The sequence below is a fragment of the Prosopis cineraria genome, unplaced genomic scaffold, assembly GCF_029017545.1.
Source record: "Prosopis cineraria cultivar Desert tree isolate PC_DT_omini unplaced genomic scaffold, ASM2901754v1 PC10, whole genome shotgun sequence".
Lineage (NCBI taxonomy): Eukaryota > Viridiplantae > Streptophyta > Magnoliopsida > Fabales > Fabaceae > Prosopis > Prosopis cineraria.
In genome coordinates this window covers 29,039,560-29,064,899 of record NW_026555341.1, presented here as the reverse complement: position 1 = coordinate 29,064,899, position 25,340 = coordinate 29,039,560, and the positions used below count along the sequence as shown (strand labels likewise).

Here is a 25,340-nt window from a genome sequence, read left to right as displayed (position 1 = left end):
CGAGGAACTCAAGCAGGTGATACATTACTTTTGAAAGAAGGAGTGTTTCAGACATGCATATTTTGGGTTATATTAAGTCATCCAAGAGCTCAGATCAATCTTAAAGTTTATAATAAAAAATTCCAAGGGATAAGCTTGAAAATTGGACGTAGGTAAGTAGTTGGTCTAACCAAGATAAATTTCTATTGTGATTTTCTCCTCTCTTCACTTTAGCACTTACAGTGATACTATTCCTTCTCTATCTCTTTAATTAAGTGTTTATTTGGCAAAAATTTTATTGGTCCAATTCACCCTCCTTTTAGGCATTTTTACAATTTTCTTTATTTAAATTAGTTATTAAATATTTTTCAAAACGCTTATTAGTTTTTTTAATTTATAAATAATAAAAATCACTATTTTCTTGTGGGTTCAACTCCTAAAATACTCTGAAATTTATAACTACATCGATCCCATGCACTTGAGGGAGCGATGAGTCACCTCCACAAGGAAGCCTATAATATGCTACCAAACATATAAAAGTCTTAGTTCCACATCCACTTCTCTCTCCCTCCAATTCCATCATACCATGCAGCCATATTCTTAAATACTCTTATTGCGAGTTTGGATTAATAATGATGATTTGGATTTGGACCAAATTCCTTATTTGGATACACAAAACTTAAATTATCCAGACAAATAATTTTAAATGCATTGATTTTAAATGTGAAAGTTCAGATATAAAATTCAAATCCAAATCTATAAAATCCAAATGCTACCTTATTGTTTTAGGAATTTTGAACTCACCACGGCTTTAGTTTCAAGTTCTACTTACTTTCTTTTGTCTCTCCCATATCCCAACCATTACTTGTTTTCTCAAATGATCAAGCAAGGTGTCACGCCCCAAAATTTGGAGAGCAACCAGCACGGGATGTGAACCATTTCACACATCCCTGTAAGCTTTAAATCGTAAATTCACTCTGTTTCTAAAATTAAATTAGATTTATATTGAAATTATAACACTTTTGACACTATTAATTATAACAAAGCTTTAACATGTTCATAAAAATTTCAACAAAATCCCTCCTGTAAATAGAATTTCTCAAAATTTTTACAAAACATTGATGCGGTCAAAATATCAAATAAATCAGGAGCTTAGCTCTTTCCAGCTGACAAACAGCATATATAGAAACAAAAGTCCAAAATATCAAATAAATCAGGAGCTTAGCTCTTTCCAACCGACAGACAGCATATATATAAAAACAAAAGTCCTAGTTATAGCTTATGTGGAGCACCTAATCGTACTTTTCAAAAATAAAATAAAAATAAGATATAGAAACATTTATAATTACATCAAAAGAAAAATTTCAATCAACCCTCCACCTGTTTATAAGTGCTCAAGGATCGGCAAGAAGATCAACGTCAGCTAAGGTATCTGAGACTAAAATAATTTTCAGTGAATAACGTTCCAACAATAAACAATAGCATATAAATAAAATAAAAGTTTGACATAGTTATGTAAGTTAAATAGACAAAATTTTTATAAAAATTTAATAAATTTCATAATAAAATGGCTCTATAAATTTTAAATAAAATCTCAAATCATTGAACTATCATAGAAAATAATAATATCACTTGATTCCAAGAAAGCACATAAATGAAAAAAAATATTATAAACAAATTACTAAATAAAAACTAATAGAATATGAAATCATCAAATGATTTGATTCATAATTATAGAGACTTATCAGAACAATTAACAAATATGGACACACAGTCCACGAAAGTAAATAACCCAAACGTAGCTTATGCCACAAAAACAAACATAGACACACAGTCCATGAGGATAAATAACCAAAACGCGGCCGAAGCCATGAAACAAACGTGGACATATAGTCCACGAGGGTAATGCTAACCAAACGTGGCTTGAAGCTATGAAACAAATGTGAGTACGATGCTCATGAATAATCATCCCTTCATTCCATGTGCGTTAGCCATCACACGGGGCTAGCGTCTCCTATAAATACCCTACTAGCTAGGTGTACTATGGCGCGCTAAGGGCTAATTGAACTGCCTTTAGCAATCAATGTTCTGTATAAAGTTTCTTTTTAAAACCATTTTCAAACATGCGAGAAAATTATCACTTTCAAGATACAATTCTCATTCTCAAAATCAAACTCGCATGAATACTTTTAAGCATTAAAACTTGTCAGAATAAAATTTCATATCTAATGCTCATGCTTGCATTTGTTGAATAATCAAAAATTGTCAATACTAATGAAAAGGAATTTTATTAATCTTGAAAGGATATCTCACAAGGGTTAAAACATTCATATGCTATGAAGAATCATTTTTCACCACCATATTAAAACTTAAAAATGAAAAAATTTAATTAACAAAGTATCCACTAGTAAACATAATTATTATTAAAATAATCAATGTAATAAAATAAATTTTAATAGGAAAACTTAATTAATAAATTAATTGGGACGCAATCCAAACACTGAAATTTGCCCATTTAGCATTTCCCACAAGGTTTATTCTTGAAACACCCAATATAATAATAATTGAATCTTAAAAATTTTTCAAAACGCATAATTGCCCATTTACTTAACTATTATAGTATATTCTAGCATTGCTCTTAGACACCCATCTTTTAATTTTCATTATAGAGAAATTCATATCCTTCGCATTCTTTTCTAGCATACAAGTCATAAAAATCCACTGACACATTTTAACCAAACAATACCATTTTGTTACATTTAAACTCTTCCTACAACTTTGAAAAAAAAAAAACTCTTCCTATAACATTTCATCAACATTTTATATGCATTCAAAAATCAAATCATACACAAGTACCAAAATGTATAAATCACCAACCATACAACCCTCAAACATCAACAAATTCTTTATAAAGTTTCTTAGATTTAATTTGATATAAAGATTCGACGTCCTATAAGAGAAAAACTTGATTCTGGATTTAAAAATTTTTAGTCCTTAATACTACCAAAATTCATCTAATTGATTCAAAGGTTACCCCAAACATCATCATTTATATCACAATTTCTTCATGAAACTATAGCCATAGTTCATTATTTCATTGAAACATGATTCTCTCTCAAGCCTTATATCAAATACCTTGTGTGTACAACTTTTAAGTCATTCAGTAAAACTTGTTCAGCCTCAATGTCTTACCCAATGATTTCTATGCATACATCATTAAATTCATCTGCTTTTCCAATCTAATTCTCCACCAAAAAATCAATTTCAGCTCAAAAATTCAATCCGAAACAACATTTTCACAGCCAAAGAAGCAAGTAATGAAAACCACTATATATCTATATACCACACAAGATCATCAAAGATGAAGATGGGAGGATAAGCTCCCTCAAACCGGCCACAGCCAACAAGAACGATGGAGGGGGAGGAGTTCGAAGCTGAACAGGGGATTTTTTTTTAATCTCAACCACTTAAAAGCATACACACAAAAATCAAAGAGGAAGAGAAAGATTCGAAGCTCTTCTCATTCACACAGCAAATAGAACAGAGAAAGAGAATAAATTTCACACTCACACGCAAAGAGCCGGCACAGAGGAGAAGGACTGGAAAACTCATACCTGAAATCTTAGTAACACTAGAATCAAGGAGCACGGAATACAAATCATGCGGGCACAAAGGAGGGAGAAGAAGAACGTCCAACACACTCCCACACCGTGACAGGAACAGAGGAGAAGGAAGAAGCTCAGATGACACGAAGCAAAACTGGGGAAGGATGGCTTCGATAGTGATGCCACACAGAAATAGATAAAGAATTCATGACCTCCTCGGAACTCCTTGTAGTGGCGAATGAACGGCGACTCCAACAGTGACAGCGATGGATAGAAGGACGAGCTGGACGACTAGCAAGGTTGAGTGATCTGATACGAAGCAGAGGAGAGAAAGCATTCACAAATTAAACCTTTATAACAATGGAAGAAACTCCAGCAGCACCCACACCGGTGATAGTAACAGGGACGACGCCGGAAAATCGAAGGGAGAGAAGGTCGGATCTCTCTAGCTCTCGATCCTTTGAAATTTTAGAAGGGGAAGAGGAAATAACAAGGCAGCATGCGTGCTGCAAATGTTCTGATCTCTCTTCCTCTTAGTTTTATTTTTTTTTCCAGGGTAAGAGGGTAATTTCAAAAGGCTGTGGTTAAAATAATAAAATTCCTACCCTATCAAGATTCGAATCCGGGACATAGAGGCATACATATAAAAGAATTTCCATTAGGCCACTAGCATCTTTTGTGTAATCTATTTCAAAACTAATAAAAATATACAAAATTATATTCTTATAGATTTTAATCTAATTTAAATTTTATTTATTATTTTTTTTGAGTTATTACACAAGGCACTCGTTTTCTTCTATTTATACTGTCTGATGTTTGGTTCTTTTCTAGAATTGCTACATTCCCCACTTTTTAAAGCAAATCTTGTGCGCTGAGTGAATCTTCACATAAATCTTCAATTCAAGAATTTTTGTAGATTTATTGTTTCTTTTAAATTCTAGATTTTTGTTTCCATTGTTCTCTATTTCTTCTTGTGTGGTAAAAATAATTACTTTTTCTTTTATATCTCCTTACTTCTTTACTTGTCTCTCTTTTCATAATTCACCATTCTTATTTCAACTTCATATTTCTTTTACTCTACTATCTATCTTTATTCCGTCACTTTTCTCCTCAAATAAGCAACAACCTTCTTTCTTATTTTATTTTGTATATAACCATTGCACCAATTTTTAGTAGCAAAAGAGTTTTTTGTTATTTCTCAAATATATTAAATAGATGTTGTTCTCATTCTAGCATTCTCTTAAAATGACAAATAAAATTTAGTTAGACATAAAGCTAATATTAATTTTTTCTAACTCCCTCCCCCTTACTTCAAGGCATTTTTTTTTATGACACCTAAGAGTGGACACGATAGCATTCAATAAAAACAATCAAACTATTATTGATGTTGCCCATGATACTGTGCCTTCAACTTCACAAAACGAGGTAACAACTAACTAGAAGTGACATGTAGCAACTTACTCCCTCCGTCCTCATGTATAAAATGTTTTTAACCGAATCATGTAAACTAATAAAAGTTAGTTATCTAATTAAAAGCACCACAATATTTAATTTGCCCTTAATTATTGTAAATAAAAAATGAGTCTCTTTTTTCAAAGTAAATTAATGAAAGTATTCATCCTTTTTTCTTTTCAATTTAATAAGGGTATAATAGTCCATTTATTAAAAAATATGCTAATAACCCCTTACATTTAGGAACCAAAAAAAGGTTTTAGAATACTTTTTATATATAGGGATGGATGGAGTAGTAAATATCAATAAACACATTTACAAAAAAAAAAAAGAATCAAAAAACACAATATAATATATGTGAATGCATTGATTTTACAATGAACATAGCTCTTTATTAAATAATTACTAGGGGATTCATTTTACCTATTACATGTTGTAGGATTTTTCCTTGCAAAAACTTCAATAGTAGAAAAATGGAGTAAGGTTTGGTGGGCGAGTCATAAATAAGGATGCTAAAAAGAAGAATCAACACAAGATGTGATTCAACAGTGGATGAGAACGTGGAACATAAGCAATCTTGGGTTCTTCCCAAAGTTCTTGTTGTCTCTCTTCTTATTGCACTGTCTTTTTTCTTTTTTTTTTCTTTACTTTTCTCTTTTATTTGTTTTACATGGAATACAGGAGGCACAGGCTTGTTGAACTTAGACTTGAAGATTTGCCATTTTATCCTGAAGATTTTGTCCTTAGTGGGGAAGGCATACAATTGTTGGATAGAAGGTCCCAAAAATATTTTAAAGAATATTCATCTTGTTTTCATGTCTTTGCATTTTCTCTTATAATTTCCACTTCATATATACTCCAGCATGTGTATGTCATCATTGACTAGAAAATTTCAACACTTCATTCTCTGTTAGGGTACTTCCTCACAAAAATATATTATTTCAACTTGTTTGGTTTATAATATTTCTGATCTCTGTTGGCTAGTAGTAGTTGTTGAATTTTCTGAAATTAATTTTAAACTTTCTTATCTTTCAACTAATTTACTCATTAGGTTTACCTAAAATGAATATCAGATTGTGTTTATGATAACTTATATTTTGAATCGCCATGATAATGAATGACACAGTTGCCTAGCTTTTAAGCTTGAATGCTGCTCTCTTTCACTGCCTCGGGTAGTAAATATATGCAAGTGTTTTTAAGGAAAATTATTGGTGATTATAGTTTTGACACACTTTAAGCTCAGTTTTTAAACATTAACTCGATTGATACAACTCAATTCCTATAGTTTTAATTTAGACTCTAAATTTTGATTCTTATAACTCAGACTCTATAATTTTAATTATTTAAAATGTTGGTCCTCACATTTTATAAACTAAAATTGTAAAGAATAAAGTTATTATTAAATATTAGAGACTAATATTTTAAATCGCTAGAACTATATACTTGGTCGTGCAATGAGTTAAAGTTCATATAATGAGTTACAATTGAATCAAAATATAGATATTAAGATATAGTGAGTCAAAAGTATATAAGGACTAAATAATTAATTTTTTTGTATTTTAAAATTTCTTTTATTCTTGGGTTAAATATCATTTGCCCTTGAATTATACTCTCAAGAGTACCTAGTGTCTTATACTCACTTTTGGTATAATCTTCTTCTTAAATTAAAAATACTAGACCAATATTATCCTTGTTGTTAAATGGGAGCTATTTGCCGCCAAGCATTATTGCAAGCGCATGGGTTATCACAAGTAGTAAAGTTTTAAAATCTATCATTTTCATGATGACTAGTACAAAAGAGGGTTAAAATTTATCATTAAACTTTGGATTAAATTGAGCAAAATAAAAAATGAAGTTTGTGTATCATTCTTTCATGATAAAGTATCAATATTTTTCTTTTAAAAAAGTTAAATCTCATTATCTACTGTAAAATCAATCGACAAAAAGGGGAGGGGCAGGCCAATAATTAATTGGTTATTGAATGTATAAGTTATATAATATTGTCAACCCCTATCTCCAAATTCCCTTACAAACCGGCCCATTGATTTTCCTTGTATAAATTTTAAATATTTTATTTTTTAAAAAAGGTAAAAGAGTAAATTGATTCATAAATTATAAGTAAAAGAGTATCTAAGACTTTAAACTTATTTTTGGTGCAATGTTCTCTTTAACTTTAAAAATGGTGCAATCTAATAACTATTGTTAACATAAATTAACTTTGACTAATAAAAAATATTTTTCTTTTCTATAATTTTTGGATTCTTTTAGTGTGATTTTATCCTTTTCTATAATTTTGAAATATTTTTTTATCATTTTTTAGTTAACTAATAATCAAAATTAATTTTTATTAATGATAGGGTTAGATTGTATCAATTTTAAAAGTTAACGAGAAACATTGCATCAAAAATAAGTTTAGGATCTCAGACATTTCAGGCACCAATTTGTTCTTTTACCCTTAAAAAGTAATGTGTTTTAAAATTAAGGTAAAAAGCAAATTGGACCCTAAACTATAAGGCTAAAATATTTGGGACTCTAAATTCATTTTTTGTACAATGTTTTTCTTTAACTTTTAAAAATGGTGCAATCTAACATCTGCTGTTAACAAAAGTTAAATTTAACCATTAGTTAATCAGAAAATAATAAAAAAAGACCTCAATAATTACAAAAAAGGATCAAGAAAATTTCTTTCGCCGTTTATAGTTTATAACCAAAGCAAATTTTTTCTATGGTTGTTGCATTTTATCTATTGATATATGTACTGTTTTCTTCTTTGGGTTCCTATTATTTCTCAAATCATTCACTGCTCTGATTTCAGACATGCATATTTTGCATTGTATTAGGTCATCCAAGAGCTCAAATCAATCTTAGAGTTTATAATAAAAAATTTCAAGGGGTAAGCTTGGGAATTGGATGTAGGCAAGTGGTTGGCCTAACTAAGATAAATCTCTATCGTGATTTTTTTTCTCTTCACTTTAGCATTTACGGTGATATTATTCCTTCTCTATCTCTTTAATTAAGTTTTTATTTGGCAAAAATTTTATTAGGCCAATTCACCCTCATTTTAGCACTTTTACAATTTGCGTTATTTAAATTAGTTATTAAATATTTTTCAAAACTCTTATTAATTTGTTTTTATAAATAATAGAAATCATTTCTTCTTGTAAGTTTGACTCCTAGAATACCTGAAATTTATAACTACTTTGATTCCATACACTTGTGAGGACGATGAGTCACCTCCACAAGGAAGCCTATACTATGCTACCAAACATATAATAGTTTAGTTCCACATCCACTTCTCTCTCCCTCCAAATCCACCATCCCATACAGCCATATTCTTAAACTCTTATTGTGAGTTTGGATTAATAATGATGATTTGGATTTGGGCCAAATTAAATCCCTTATTTGGAAACACAAAAAACTTAAATTGCCCAAACAAATAATTGTCAATGCATAGATTTTAAATGTGAAAGTTCAAATATAAAATTCAAATCCAAATCTATAAAATCCAAACACTACCTTATTGTTTTAGGAATTTTGAACACACCACAGCTTTAGTTTCAAGTTCTACTTACTCTCTTTTGTCTCTCCCCTATCTCAACCGTTACTTGTCTTCTCAAATGATCAAGCAGTGGACTTGTTTCTTTCTATTTACACTGTTTGATGTTTGATTCTTTTGTAGAATTGCTAACATCCCCCCCTTTTAAAGCAAATCTTGCGCACTAAGTGAACCTTCACACAGGTCTTCAATTCAAGAATCTGTCTAGATTTGTTGTTTCTTTTACGTTATAGATTTTTGTTTCCATTGTTTCCTATTTCTTCTTGTGTGGGAAAGTTAATAATTACTTTTTCTATTTATCTTTCTTTACTTCTTTAACCTCTTATATTGTCTCTCTTTTCATATCGTTCTCATTTCAACTTCATCTTTCTTTCACTTTACTATCTATCTTTATCCCGTTACTTTTCTCCTCAAATAAGCAACAAATCTTCTTTCTTATTTTCTTTTGTATTGTTTATAATCATCGCATCAATTTTTAATAGCAAAGAGTTTTCGTTATTTCTTAAATATATTAAAAAGTTATTATTCTCATGCCAGCATTCTCTTAAAATGAAAAATGAAATTTAGTCAGACATAAAGCTAAAAATAATTTTTTTCTAACTCCCTCCCCCTTACTTCATGGCATTTTTTTATGACACCCAAGAGTAGACACGGTAGCATTCAATAAAAACAATCAAACTGTCCTTGATGTTGCCTATGATACTGTACCTTCAACTTCACAACACGAGGTAACAACTAACTAGAAGTGACATGTAGCTACTTACTAAATATCAATAGACACATTTACCAACATAAAAATATTCAATAAACACAATATAATATATATGAATTCATTGATTATACAATGTATGCAGCTCATTATTAAATAATTACTAGGTGATTCATTTTACCTATTACATGTTGTAGGATTTTTCCTTGCAAAAACTTCAATAGCACAAAAATGGAGCAAGGTTTGGCGGGCGAGTCATAAATAAGGATGCTAAAAAGAAGAATCAACACAAGATGTGATTCAGCCGTGGATGAGAACAAGAAATAGGCACATAAGCAACCTTGGGTCCTTCCAAAGTTCTTGTTGTTGTCTCTCTTTTTATTGCATTGTCTTTTTCTTTATCTTTATCTTTATCTTTAGTTTTCTCTTTTATTTGTTTTACATGTAATACAGGAGGTGCTGGCTTGTTGAACTTAGACTTGAAGATTTGCCATTTCATCTTGAAGGTTCTGTCCTTAGTGGGGAGGACATACAATTGTTGGACAGCGTATGAGGGGGTCCCAAAAACATTTTAAAGAAGTTTTCATCTCTTTTTTATGTCTTTGCATTTTCTCTTATACTATTTCCATTTCATTTATACTCCAGCATGTGTATGTCATCATTGACTAGAAAATTTAAACACTTCATTCTCTATTAGTGTACTTCCTCACATAATTATATTATTTCAATTTGGCTTGGTTTATAATATTTCTGATCCCTGTTGGCTATCAGTAGTTGTTGAATTTTCTGAAATTAATTTCAAAATTTCTTATCTTTTAACCAAATTTACTCATTGAGTTTACCTAAAATGAATATCAGATTGTGTTTATGATAACTTATATTTCAGAATCGCCATGATAATGAATGACGCAGTTGCCTACCTTTGAAGCTTGAATGCTGCTCTCTTTCATTGCCTCGAGTAGTAAATATATGCATGTGTTTTGAGGAAAATTATTGGTGACCATAGTTTTAACTCACTTGAAGCTTAGTCCTTGAATTTTGAATTGATCAGTACAACTCAATTCTTTTTAAGTCAATCTCTAAACTTGGACTCTTGCAATTTAAACCCTATAGTTTTATCTATTTAAATCTTGGTTCTCACATTTTATAAAGTTAAATTATAAAGAATAAAGTTATTATTAAATATTAGAGACTAATCTTTTAAATGGCTAAAATCATATACTGGGTTGTGCCAATTGAGTTAAAATACAAATATTATGCTACAATGAGTTAAAAGTATAAGGATCAAATAATTAATTTTTTCCATGTTTGAAAATTTCTTTCATTTTTGGGTTAAAAGTCATTTTGCCTTCAAACTATATTCTCAAGAGCACACAGTGTCTTGTACTCAATTTTGGTATAATCTTGCCCTTTAAATAAAAAATATTGGACCAATATTATCCCTACTATTAAATGGGAGCTATTCGCCGCCAAGTGTTATCACAAGCACACGGGTTGTCACAAGTATTAAAGTTTAATTTAAAAGTATTTCATTTTCCTGATGATTAGTACAAAAAAGAGTTAAAATTGATCATACAACTTTGGATTAAATTGAGCAAAATAAAAAATGAAGTTTGTGTATAATTATTTCATGATAAGTATCAATACTTTTCTTAAAAAAAGTTAAATCTCATTATCTACTGTAAAATCAATTGACACAGAGAGGGAGGGGAGGCCCACAATTAATTAGTTATTGAATAACATAAGTTATAATATACATATATATATATATATATATATTATAAGTTTATAATATTGTCAACCCCCCATCTCCAAATTCCTTTACAAAATTATTCTTCAAAAGCACCCAATACCCTAAATTATTTGGTGTAGTATTTTTGCCCTTAAGTAATTAAAACATAGTATTTTGACACTAATATTAAATAATAGATGTTGACTATTAACATGATGTGAGAGAAGGTAGTTTGACTATCTAACGGATGTTGGTGAGTTTTTAACATTAGAGGGGAGAATGTTATGTTTATTTACTTTAGGGTAAAAATGCTACGCATAATAGTTTAGGGTGTTAGGTGTTTTTTAAATAATACTTCAAAGGCAAAAATGCATTTTTATCTTTTATTTTTTTTTTTTTTAAAAAAAGGTAAAAGAGCAAATTGACTCGTAAACAATAGGTACATGAATATTTAAGATCCTAAACTTATTTTCCAGTGTAATGTTCTCTTCAAGTTTTAAAAATGGAGTAATCTAGTCATTACCATTAATAAAAGTTAACTTTGACCATTAGTTGAATAGAATATGACATCAAAAATTATAGAAAATGACCAATAAAAATCTGTTGATACTTTTCTATATTTTGGATCCTTTACTGTGATTTTTGTCCTTTTCTATAATTTTGAGACTTTTTATTATTATTTTCTGATCAATTAACAGTAGTCAAATTAATTTTTGTTAATGATAGGGCCAAATTGTACCGGTTTTAAACTAAAAGGAGAATATTGCATTAAAAATGAGTTTAAGATCTTAGACATTTTAGGACCTATAGTTCATGCACCAATTTGTTCTTTTACCCTAAAAAAGTAATGCATTTTAAAATTAAGGTAAAAAAGAAAAATTAGCCATTAAACTACAAGTCTAGAATATTTGGATTTTTAAACTCAATTTCTATACAGTGTTCTTTTTCAACTTTTGAAAACGGTATAACTTGACGAATGTCAATAACAAAAGTTAAATTTAACTGTTAGTTGATCAAAAAATAATAAAAAAAAACCTTAATAATTACATAAAAAGACTAAGAAAATTTCTTGTCGCTTTATAGTTTATGGCCAAAGCAATTTGTTTTTTCTTATGGTTGTTGTCTTTTATATATTAATATGTGTAGTGTTTTTTTCTTTTGCATTCCCGTTATTTGTCAAATCATTCACCGCCCTTTAGGCCCAAAAAAAAAAAAACAGAGAGCGAAAATCATTCACCGCTCTGATTTCACGTTCTTTTTCTCACTCTATTATCTCTCTTTATTCCTCACTTTTCCCCTCACATGAGCAAAGAATCTTCGTTTTTAGTTTGTTTTTTTTCTTATATATATATATATATCCCTCTCTGAAACTACCGTGACAAATTTGTCTATAACAGAGGAAGTAGCGGCAAATTACTTTTAAGGACATCTGTCAGTTGCTTAAATTCAAAAATTGCCTCAAACACTGTAACACTCATTTTACGATAGGACTCACCCTATATATAATCTTTGATCTTTCATTTAACAATCCCTCTCTCAAGCTACTGCGGAGAAATTTTCTGAAGTCGAAGTAGAGAGGAAGTAGCAGCAAAGATTGCTCTTTCTGATAGCGCTCAGCAAACGGCTATCTTTAAGGTACTTATAGGTAATATGCACATAAATAAGAAATATTATTGTCTTGATGCTTCCTTTTCTTAAGGTCTGAGTTAATTTCATGTGTTCTGTGTTGATATTTGCTTACGAGAATCTCTTATTTCTCTCCGTTCCGTTTACTTGTTCCTACTTCTGTTCTCGTTTGAACTTCTTTTCTTTGAAAAAAAAACACATGGAAGTACTATAAATTTACTTGTTCTTTCTTTCTTTTTATCCTTTTTGCCTTCTGGGGATTTCGGGAAAGCAAGAACAGAGAAGTAGTTATACTTTGACAAACATATTTGGTTGTAAAAAGAACTAGTTCAACAACCTAGCTGGAAGCCTCCCAAGTCAATTAAATGGAACCTGTTTCTGTGCACAATGACTACAGAATTTTCACAATCACAAGTATGGAACCTCATTTGTATAGAGCTGCAGCAGCTGGTGAAATAGATGTGGTCAGAGAAAAGAATGAACAAATTGGGTCCATCCCATGCTAACTCCAAATAAAAATACAACAGTCCTTCATATTTACTTGACAGTGACACGTAAGGGAGCTATAGGCATTTGTGAGAGAGATTTTAGATATGATATCACAGGTATACTTTTCAAATCAATTTATTAATTAAAATAAATAGTTCACTATATTAAGATCATAAATCTTGCTCAAAAAAAAAATATTAAGATCATAAATCAACAAATCAGTTACTAGAAAAATATTTTCGTGACAAATTTTTTAATTGGGTCTTTTTTTATGTAAGTATATATATAATATCTAAGTTTATTATGTCAGATTGAATATTTTTTGTTTGGCCCGATTTAAAATAGTTCTCTCAAAAATATTTTTTATATTCAGTTTGAATTCGAAATCTTATGTTTCAACACCTATGTGTTTAATTAAATTTAGTATCATAACAACTTCGCTGCTGTATTCAAGTCGTCTTCTCTCTTAATACCGCATTTGTTAGCTGCATGCATTCAATAATTTTTTAGAATATATTAATTGCATTAGCCACCTTTCTTCTTCTCATCCTGCTATGGACATCCACTACTTACTACACCTTTTATTTAACTTTCCCTTCTCTTGCTGAAATAATTACTACTGCAGCAAATTTTTCTGGGGAAGGCAAATTAATAGCAGTATCGAAGAGGTGTTCTTTCATAGCGCTCGGCAAACGGCTATCTTTAAGGTTCTTTTACATCAAATAAGAAACAACATACTTGTTTAATATATGCCCTGTTTCTCTTCATTCGTATCCACTTACTTTTGCGAGATTTGAGTTAGTTACCTATCTTGTTATGCTGATTTGCTTAGAATAATAATGCCATGTATCTCTGTTGGCTTACTTACTCTTACTTTTATTTTCATTGGAACTTCTTTTACATATTCAAAAAAACAGGTGAAATTAAATGTTAAAAAAAAAATCGTTGGATACAAGTTGTAAAAGCTGTGAGTCTGTGACTGCTCTGGTAGTGACATTAAAAACATTTTTTGGTTTTGGAAGTTGTTGGGAGAGTGGGGGAAAAATTATTAATGATGTGTTTCGATTTTTGATTGAGGATAAATCTCATTTTAATATATATATATATATATATACATATATGGATTTAAAATTCTTTATAATTCTAAATTTTTTATATATTCTAGTTATTTAAAACTTAAGCCATTCTTTTTTTTTTTTTGTATTTTTATTGTTGTTGTTTCTGGTCATTCTTGTCTTCTTTCATCTCTCATTCTTATCCTCATCTCTCGTCGATTGAAGAATAAAATAAAATCATCACTCTCAATATTCTGTGTTCGCTTCAAATCTCAACTCATCAATTTTTTCTCAATCTCGCAATAAAATCAACATTCTCAATTTTTTATACTATTCAAACAAAATATTTTTAAATACATGAATTTTGAAGATAAAATTTTTAAGTACAATTTAAATTTATTAATTCAAACGCAACTTTAAAATCCTATGCAACAAATAGAACTTATTGTACATGTTAAACCCACCGTATGTCTCTAAGGAGAAGTTAATGAATCAACCCGTGAATATATTGGTCATGGGTTTAACGACTTTGAGGAAAAGCTTAAAAGAAAAAAAAAAAAAAAAAAGCTAGTAACCTTTACTGGTTTGTTATTGAAAACCAAAAATATATCTTCAATTTTTTAATTAGTCTCTTATTGTAATTAATAGTATTTAGATATTCATTTACTAATTTTTAAACATCAAGTATATGTGTTTTTGGATTTAATTTATTAAAATTTCATTTATAAATCTTCAATTGATTCTAAAACTAATTTTTGTAATTAATTTTAGATGCTAATTTACACCTAACTAATAAAATTCCTAAATTATATTATGATTTTTATGATTAAATGTATTCATTTACTAAAAAAAAAAATTTAAGAGTTTTCTTTTCTTTCATTATTTTTTTTTTGAAAATATTTGCTTAATGTTTTGGCAGCTTGGGACCAAAAATGAAGTAATTTTTCAGTTCAAGAAGACATAAATAAAAATTTGATTATTTAAATAAATGCGTTATATCTTCAATTTTTTAATTAGTCTCTTATTTATTAATAGTATTTAGATATTCATTTACTAATTTTTAAACATCAAGTATATGTGTGTTTTGGATTTAATTTATTAAATATTCATTTATAAATCTTCAATTGATTCTAAAAAATAATTTTTTGTAATTAAATAAATTTTAGATGCTAATTTACACCTAACTAATAAAATTCCTAAATTATATTATTATTTTTATGATTACATGTATTTTCATTTACTAAAAAAAAGAATTTAAGACTTTTCTTTTCTTCTTTGATAAAAAAGAGTTTTCTTTTCTTTCATTAATTTTTTTTTTGCAAATATTTGCTTACTGTTTATCGCAACTTGGGACCAAAAATGAAGTAATTTTTCAGTTCAAGAAGACATAAATAAAAATTTTATTATTTAAATAAATGCGTTATAAATGTTTGCCACAAAAAAAGTATGTTTACAAATTTTAAATTTAAATTATTTATATAATCTCTCAAACTTACATTTTTTATGTTATGTGATAAAAAATGTGTTTGAAATATCTTTTAAATGATTTAAAAGAAACCTAATAAAAGTGTTTCAATAAATTTGAAAAAAAAAATGAAAAATTTATAATATAATAAAATTTAATAAATTTTATAACATAACAAGAGTTGGAAAAATATACTTATGGGTCCTTACAGTTTTCTTTAATTTTAAATTAAGTCTCTATTATCTATTTTATTTTAATCAAGTCATATATTATAATTACAAAACAAAAATATTCTTGGCGTTTTTTTATAAAATTTAATTTAATTTTTTTATTCAAAATTGAAAAAGAAAACTTCATTTAATCCACTGTTTATATTTTTATTATAATTTTTTAATAAAATTCTGCTGCATTTATAAAAATATTTTAAGACAATTAAAGACAATTTGAATTATAAAAATTACATAATTAATTTTAAAGTCATATAATCACTTCATAAAAATAAAAGTTTTTAATCTTGTTTTTTAAAGAAAAAATGTATGGATTTCAACCATTAAAAAATTTAATTTATTAAACTTTAAGTGTGCAATTAAAATAAAATAAAATGTAAATATTTTTCCATAAAAGTTTGAAAATGTATGTGTTATATTGTTTTTGTTTATAATAATATTTTTTTAATTTAAATGTTTAGGCAATGTTAAATTTAAAATGAAATATCAAGCATAGGAAGGTTTATGCAACGTACAATTAATTTTAAAGGAGATTTATATAAATTTTTAAAATAAAAGGGAATTTATTAATTTAAAGATGGGGGTGGGTAGTATATTTTACTCTAATAAATCAACCCGTGCATAGTTCATCGTTTTAAACAACTCCAACCACTTTGCTTTAAAAAATCAAAAAAATAAAAGGCCAGTAATTACCTATACAGTTTGGTCAAGTTAATGAAATTTTAATCAAAAATTATTTAATTTTCAAAATTTTAATTGGTCTCTTATTTATTAATAGAATTTGGATATTAATTTATCAATTTTTAAACATCAAGTATATGATTTTGGATTAAATCTATTAAAATGTTCTCATGCATCGGCCCTAATTGCAAAAGACAAAAAACACCTTAAATGACTAGATCCAGAGAGCAATGGATTTAACAGGGAAAATATATTAAAAATTTTAAAGTATGTTGTAGATTTGGCAAAATTAAACGGTCCAGTCATTTAATTTTCCAAACAATTAACTTTCTTAATATTTGTCAATTTGCATATATTCAATAATTGTGCTAGAGACAAGACAACTTTCAAGTTTCAACCACTGCTTTTATTTATTTATTTATTTTTACATATTTTAGCTTCACTTTTACTTTTCACGTGATATCCATCAGGTCCAGTTCTCCAATCAAATCTTGATATATATGTGATTTTTTTAATTAGTGATGATTAATTTTACAAAGTTTTGAAATTTTATTCGTGTGATTTTTTTATTATTAAAAAACTCGTGCAAAAATTTGGTTAAAGAGGACTACCACTTTCTGTTATTCATTTTCTGCTATAATCAGAAGAACATATGAAAACTACATTATCAACGGCAAAGTATGGCTGTTCTGGTAGTGACAATTGAAATTCAGATGTTGACTTAGTTTCGCATAGCTAGAAGAAACTCAACTTCATTTTTCCAAGTTCTAGTTTTTCTTTTCTCTTTTTTGTTTGTTTGTTTGTTTTTTTTTTTTTTTTGCATTCTAAATTCTGTTTTCTCTGATTTTCAGCATGCCAGAAACATCCCAAGTGATCACTTCAATCGAACATGTCTCTATGCATATCACATGCATGGAACTTCAATTCTATAGAGGTGCCGTAGCCGGTGAAATTGATGTGTTCAGGGATAAGGATGACCAAATTGAGTCTATTCTAACTCCAAATAAAAACACAATCCTTCATGTTCACTTGATGACATGTCATGAGGCATCGGAGGAATTTGTGGATGGGATTCTAAATATGTACCGTGCACTTCTGACGAAGGCTAATGCCAAGGATGAAACCATCCTTCATATAGCAGCCAGGTATGGACATATTGAAATAGTGAAAAAAATTATTGAACATGTTAATGAAGCTACCCCTAGTGAAAATGAAATTAAGAAAACACTTATAAGGGCTACAAATGATAAGAAGGACACAGCCCTACATGAAGCAGTACGTTATAATCATAAAGAAGTAGTGAAGTTGTTGATAGAAGAAGACCCAGATCACCCATATTTTAAAAATAATGATGGGGAGACTTCACTTTATATTGCTGTTGAGAGATGTTACTGTGAAGTAATACATACAATATTGGAGAAAAGCAATTCACCAAATCATGAAGGCCCCAATGGTAGAACAGCATTACATGCAGCTATTGTTCATTTGATGAAGCGGGAAGATCTAGGTATATATACATTATATGCTTTCTTTTTACACTTTATCATTTATAATGATTAAATTTTTATTTGATTTGTATATAAAAATGTCTTCTTTATCAGGTATATTAAGTGACAATGTTAGTATCAATGATTTGGGAATGCATATAAAAATGTCATTTTTATAAAAAAAAATTAGGGATATTATAATTTTTAATTTCTCAAGTTTGTCAATTATCAATTTAGTTCTTATTTAATTTTTATCAATTTAGTCTCTTATATTTTTTTAAATATTTATCATATGAGTTCTTTATGTTTTAAAATATGAATTGACTCTTAAAATAATCTAATGTATAAAGTATATATTACTAATGGCTTGGCACATATATGTGTGTGCAACTAAATGAGAACAAATTAGCCCTCGAATTAATCTAATTTAATGGCTTGTTTTGAAAATTTTGGAGTCTATTTTTTCCCTACCTAAATAATTATATTTCTTTCCATTGATTTCCAAAAATTCTATTAATATTCTGTTATTCATATTAGCAAATTTTAATGGTGAAACTCCTTTTTAAATAGTAACAATCAAATTAATAATTAAAATAAATTTAAGAGACTAAAGTAATAAAAAATTAAACTGGGATAATTGAGACAAAATTGAGAGGCTTAAAAGTTGTATTATCCTAAAAAAAAATTAATAATATGTACATGTCTTGTTTTTTTAAATAATTTAAATGGAATGTTGTGGTCATTTTTTTAATACAAATTTTAATATTTTAATTGACACAAAATTTTTATTAATATTCTGTTATTCATGTTAGCAAATTTTAATGGTGAAACTCCTTTTTAAATAGTAACAATCAAATTAATAATCAAAATAAATTTAAGAGACTAAAGTAATAAAAAATTAAACTGGAGAGATCAAATGGATAATTGAGACAAAATTGAGAGGCTTAAAAGTTGTATTATCCTAAAAATAATTAATAATATGTACATGTCATGTTTTTTTTTGAAATAATTTAAATGGAATGTTGTGGTCATTTTTTTTTGTTACATTTTTCAAAAAAAAATGAAGTATGAGAGGCATGTTTTGAATAAGCAACTGCAATTGAAAGATATTTAATTTGATTTAAAAAAAAAATAGAAGTTAATAAAGGTCAGAATTGGTGTTATAGGAACATTGGAGAAGTTGCTGCAAAAAATACCGTCAGCGGTGAAAGACGCAGATGAAAATGGATGGGTGCCACTTCACTTAGCAGCATTAGATAAACGGGATGGCAATGAATTGGTAGAGGTTTTGCTAAGGCATGATAGAAACACAGCATACATGAGAGACAATAAGGGAAGGACGGCTCTTCACTTTGCTGCACATTGTGGAAATGTTGTAGCCATGAGAAAGATAATAGAATATTGTCCAGATTGTTCAGAGTTGGTGGATCACAAGGGCCGCAATGCTCTTCATTATACTACAAGTCTTGAGAGAGGCCAACTCCCATTCATTGGAAGATTAAGAGCTGCAGAAGTGTTTATGGACAGACAACAACTAAGAAACATGCACAATGAGAAAGACAATGATGGCAACACGCCCCTTCATCTCCTTGCCCATTATGCTTCCACATGGAAAGAATATCATTTTCATCATCTTCTGAAAGAAAATACAAAAGTGGACACGACGGCATTCAATAAAAACAACCAAACTGCTCTTGATGTTGCTTATGATAATGTGCCTTCAACTTCACAATATGAGGTAACAAGCAATGAAAACATGTAGCTACTTACTAAAAATAATTAAATACAATATATAATTCATTGATTAAACAATATATTAGTAAATGCTGCTCATTATTGAATAACTAACAGGCGATTCTCTTTTTCAAAATGAAAATGACAAATACCTGTTACATGTTGTAGAATATTTTCTTGGGAGTACTTCAACACCAATTTAAAGCAAGGTTTGGTGGGAGAGTCATAAATGAGAATGTTAAAAAGAAGAAACAACAGAAGAGATATCATCCAGCAGTGATAGAAAAGCAGGAACAGGAGAACGAGGAACAAGAGGGAGATGATGAGTCAAAAATTCAAGGCAGAGAGAGACAAACCTTGCTTGTGGTGGCCACACTGATAGCAACAGTAACATTTGCAGCAGGATTTACGGTGCCTGGGGGTACCATACAAGATGGTAAAAACAAGGGCTCTCCCATGTTAATGCATAATGCAGCTTTTAAGGCATTTGTGATCACAGATTCTCTCTCCTTTGCTCTCTCTATTTCTGTTCTCTTTGTCCCAATTTTCTCATCATTTGCAGGGAGAAATAATTGTTTCTCTGTTTCAAGTAGAAGTTCGTTCCTAGTAGCCTTACTTTTGACGATGTACGGAATGGTATTCATGGCAGTGGCATTTGCGACGGCCACATATGCTGTCTTGGCTCCTTCCAAAGGCCTTGCTATTGCCACTCTTCTTATTGCATTGTATTTCTGCTTCGGCGTTTTCTCTTATTTGTTTTGCAGGATAAGAGTGTCACGTTACAAATGGTGTACGAAACTGGTCAGTTTGAAAAGTCTCCTATTGTTGCAATGGAAGACATGCAATTGTTAGATAGTGTATGAGATCCCAAAACATATCAAATATTTTCAATTGCAATTCACATCTTTGCATTTTCGTAATTATTTTTTCTTCATCCATATCACATGATGTGTCCTGTGTCCAACCTGTGTATGTCGTCGTTGACTTGAAAATAAACACTTCATTCTTAATTATTGTACTTCCTCAAATAATTATTTTGTTACTTTTCCATATCTTTTTTTTAATTTTATACAATTTGTTTGGTCTTTAATTGCCAATCCCTTTTGTCCGATAGTTATTGAATTTTCTGGAATTTATTTTTAAATTTCTCATATTTTAATTCATTGAAATTTACAGAATGTTGAATAAATCCAAATATAACAATAATTGATGGCAAGAAAATGACATTAATGGACATTAGAGGCCGTGATTCACATTAACCCAAAAAATCGTATGGTAGGAGTTGAAAGTTTAGAAGATTTTCTTTTTCTTTTTAATTTCGGGTTTATACGATATCTATTACTTTTCCCACGGTTAATTTGCCTCCAACAATTAGAGGCATAAGATCAAACCAGAGCTTTATTTTTTATTTTTTTTAAATAAGCCGGGCACTCACAAAATAGTTTTGTACATACAAATTCAAATATATATAATTCTTAAGGGCTATATATAGAACAAGTTATTTTATTTAAAGACTAGGCCTTGCTAAAAATTCTTAAAAACAAATGCGTTATGATCATCAATCTAGTCTTTTTATTTTAACTAAACATACTTAACAATTTTTCGTTACTAGTCAATCACTTAGAATTAGAACCATCTTCAATACTAATCAGAACCCTCAAAAGTTGAGTTGTTTCTTGCTTTGATCTGAGTCCTCTTCACCTAATTTCTCTCCCATATGAAATACCTCTTTCTCATCAATATCAAGTGGTGATGCTGCTACTACTTTCACTTCAAGCAACTTCAAGCATGCCTTCATCCACACATGCAAAGCACTTCCCAGACTAACCCAAGATATGGCTTTATAAAATCTCAGAATCATAAGCATTCCCAGAAAATCCCTAACTCGAGAGCATCACAATCCTGTTTTAGAAGAACATACCCAACATTTCCAAAACTTGCATAAGTATCTCTTTCCCAGAAACTAGTGTGAGCAAAAGGTGTTTAAAAATGTAATTTTTCTCAAACTTTGACATAATTGGCCAATTCTCAGAAAGCCTCTTGATTTGCATCACCCTAAATCAACCCAGTTACATGGTTGAGGAGACAACTTTTGAGGAATTCAAGGTTGAAATCTAGGACTGAGTCAAAGTATTAGTCTATGGAGCTTCTGGTGATACGTTTTTTTTTGTAGTGTATTATGAGTCTGGTCTCACTCAATGCTGATAGAAATAACTACGTCTATCCTTCCTAATTCTTAACAAGATTTTGCTTTGACCCACACCATTCTCTGTCTCTCTCTGTTTTTATTTTTATTTTTGCCCACTCCCATACCCATTCAATGAATATCAAGCTGTATCATACTTTTTTTTTTTTTTTTTTAAGGGGATATCATGCTTCGTTTTGGATCCACACTAATTCATTGATGAATGGTGAAAAAAATCCATGGGAAGCACAATTTATGTGTGTTATCCTATTCTCTCTTTGCACTATGAAAATCAAATATGTGAGATAAGATTCTGCAGAAATTCTTCATGCATGTTACAGTGCTTCTTGTATATGGAAGGGTATCCTAAAAGCTAAATCTTAGGTTCTTGAGAACATAAGTTGGAAAATTGGAAATTGCAAACATATTCCCCTCAGCCACCCTTTATGGATGCTAAAATGCGAGCAAATTTGGAACCTCGATGTCCAGCAAATGATGCAGTAACCGCGCTTATGCTCTCTGTCTTTTTAGCAAAACTGCCCTTTTCTCGTCGCTCTCTCTTCATTGATATTCTTATTGGCTTCATTTGGACAGAGAGAAGAGAATGTTAGGTGAAAATTAAAAAATCTTAAAAAATTATAATTTTTTTATTATTTTTGGAGTTTTCCCTCAAAACATTCTTCCCCCACCCCCCCTAATTTCCTTCCTATCTGAAGGAGAATTAATTTTGGCAAGAAAGGATCCAAATCCCAATTCTCCACCAAAGTGATGTTCAAACAAACTATATCTCTTCTTGGTAATAACTGTTGGTAGAAGAGTGTAATGAATGGGGCAGTGAACAACTGCAAAAGGGAAGAAGATAAATAGGCAAGAACAATAAATGGACACCCATCTTAATTTAAAACCTTAAGTCTTTAGTTTTGAGTCTTTCTTTTTTATTATATATTAGTTATTAAGCTCAACTTTATTTGAGGTGAGATTTCCCACACATCAACTTAAAGTCCACCTAAATTTGGACAACATAACAATTTTCACCTCAAGTGTGAGTAACAAGTTTTTCATATTAAAGATATTCTAAACACTAAGTCTCTACTCATATAAATTTTATCTAATGTGGTCCCACATTGTCAAGTCACTCACCACATCCTAACACAATATAATCTCATTTTATCATTGTTTGTCAGGTTTTATTCTTTTTCTAATGTAGAAAGCTTTCATTTTAAATATAATCTTCCATTTTATTGTATGTTTGCTAAAAAAATAACTTCTGTACGTTATTGAACTATTTATTTATTTGTACACTTAATCATCTAATTTTAATTATTTTTTATCAAAGCATAACTTTTACTTTAGATTCTAGATGTTATCTTGCAAATATTTTTCCTAGAATTGATCATTATCATATATTTTATTAAATTATTACCGAAATATATTTGTAACACCCTCAAATTTACAAACCGATTTTTCGCAAATTATTAATTCAACAAATCATTTTTTTTTTCATTGAACCCTTATCATTCCCTTATCATGGTAGAAAAATTTCTACCATGATACATCCAAGACAATATACCACAGGTCTTAAAATATCTAAAAAAAAGCAATTAGAACTATGAGGGACAGACAGGATTCTCATGGCATGATATTTAAATCAGGTCATGAATCAAGAGGGACAAACATAATCCTCTTGGTCATATAAATACATTTAATAAAAAGGATTAGAGTTTACATGTTGTCAAAATAAGAAATGTCCTAGGTTGGCACAAGATACATTGCATAATACAAAATGAGAGGCAACGTAAAAGATGGTGTCTCATACACCAAAGTTACGCCTCTGGTGCTTTCTTGGCCGGACTCGCTCCTGTAAAATTGTTAACCACGGGGAATGAGACTTAAAAGTCCCAGTAACAAAAATTAATATGTCATGATGCATGCGGATGTAACTAATCATGCGATTGCTAAGTGGGCACACAAAAATTTAACCGAACAATATTTCCAAACAAACCGAACAAGTATTTAATTGCATGACTACACCTTATATCCTCCTTTCGCCATGCTCGGACGCCAAATCACCCAGCCAAAGGTGAGTTGGACCAAGCGACACGCCACTCATTGGGTCCAATGAGGGCTTACCACGTGGTAATAATTAACCGAACAGAAATTCCCATTAACACCATACATTAAAATACCCTGACAAGTCATGCATCATTCAAATATCCAAACAGGAATATATCCGAACAATAATATCTCATCATGATAAACAAAAATAAATTTTTGACCCACTTGGCAATAATTTCAAACAAGTATATAACAGTATTTATTTTCAATAATTCATAATTTTTCCAAACAACAAGACAACACATAACCATTCACAAACACACCCATCACAACACATTAATAATGGTTACCTTGTGTCTTGAATAACAAGTTCCCCTTCCACAACTCCTTTTTCACCACTATCTTTGTCAATATAATCTACATAATTATTTCACAATACTATATATTAATTTTACATTAAAATAAATAACTCTAATTTAAAGAGTTAGAAAGTCTTAGATCTATAGTCCATATTAACACTAATTTAAGATTTATGCCTCATTTAACTTCCCAAATTCTTTTCTAAAATTCTCGTACCCTAATGAACTATTTTTTTTATCCTCAATTCACTTCTAGTATCACAATTTCATCCTTCTATATTCTAAAAATTCATCCAAAAATAAATTAAAAATTTTAGAATTATCCTGAAGCCTCAAATCACCTTTTATAACCTCAAAAATACCTATTCATACTTAAATAAATATTTAATAATCATAGGTTTATCCCTACGTCTCAGATTCCACATAAATTCAACCATATAGATCTAGATTTTAACTCAAAAATTCTTAAACATGAGTTTCAACCTTAAGAAAATATTCTATAATATTTTTTATATCCCTAAGAATTTTAACCTATATTTTTAATCCATCATATCATCAGATTAACTATCCTATAGAAAAATCCTAATCAAAATATTTACTCTATCCTACAAAATAATCATATCACTAGAAAGCTAATATTATTTAGAAAATAACTATAAAATTAATTTTGTAATTAAATAAATTTTTAAATGCTAATCTAAACAGGAAAGTTAGAACATACCTGAAGAAAAAGAAAATAATCCCCCCTTGCGAGAAAACGCCGAGCAACGTGAGAGGAAGAGAGAAAAATAATATAAAAATGGGATTGTGAGTCCCAAAATTATATAAAAAAAAACTATAGGTTTGAATTTAATTATTCAAACCTTTGGGCCAAAAGTTGCAATTTTCTCTAAATTGCATCTTAGCCTCTCATGCTTCCTAATGCACACACCCCCTCCTTTTTA

The 25,340-nt window shown here is 29.4% G+C and overlaps 1 protein-coding gene and 1 long non-coding RNA gene across 2 annotated transcripts; one reads left to right on the top strand and one right to left on the bottom strand.

Moving 5' to 3' along the window:
• Positions 1-1,162: 1,162 nt before the first annotated feature.
• Positions 1,163-4,067, bottom strand: LOC129321289 (uncharacterized). Its single transcript, XR_008595971.1, has 2 exons — positions 3,594-4,067; positions 1,163-1,417 (listed from the first exon to the last, which is right to left on the bottom strand). It is a non-coding gene; the product is annotated as an uncharacterized LOC129321289 (long non-coding RNA).
• An 8,531-nt stretch (positions 4,068-12,598) lies between these two features.
• Positions 12,599-20,748, top strand: LOC129321360 (ankyrin repeat-containing protein At5g02620-like). Its single transcript, XM_054967096.1, has 5 exons — positions 12,599-12,678; positions 13,774-13,855; positions 17,428-18,083; positions 19,230-19,801; positions 19,966-20,748. The coding sequence occupies exons 3-5, from the start codon at positions 17,429-17,431 to the stop codon at positions 20,647-20,649; spliced, it is 1,911 nt and encodes a 636-aa protein (XP_054823071.1). The 5' UTR covers positions 12,599-12,678; positions 13,774-13,855; position 17,428; the 3' UTR covers positions 20,650-20,748.
• The last annotated feature ends 4,592 nt before the right edge of the window (positions 20,749-25,340 follow it).

Bases quoted from the DNA above. Each gene is read 5' to 3' on its own strand.
- LOC129321360 (XM_054967096.1), top strand. From the start codon at position 17,429: ATGCCAGAAACATCCCAAGTGATCACTTCAATCGAACATGTCTCTATG. The intron at 18,084-19,229 runs GTATATATACAT...TTGGTGTTATAG, and splicing joins GATGAAGCGGGAAGATCTAG to GAACATTGGAGAAGTTGCTG. The intron at 19,802-19,965 runs GTAACAAGCAAT...TACATGTTGTAG, and splicing joins CTTCAACTTCACAATATGAG to AATATTTTCTTGGGAGTACT.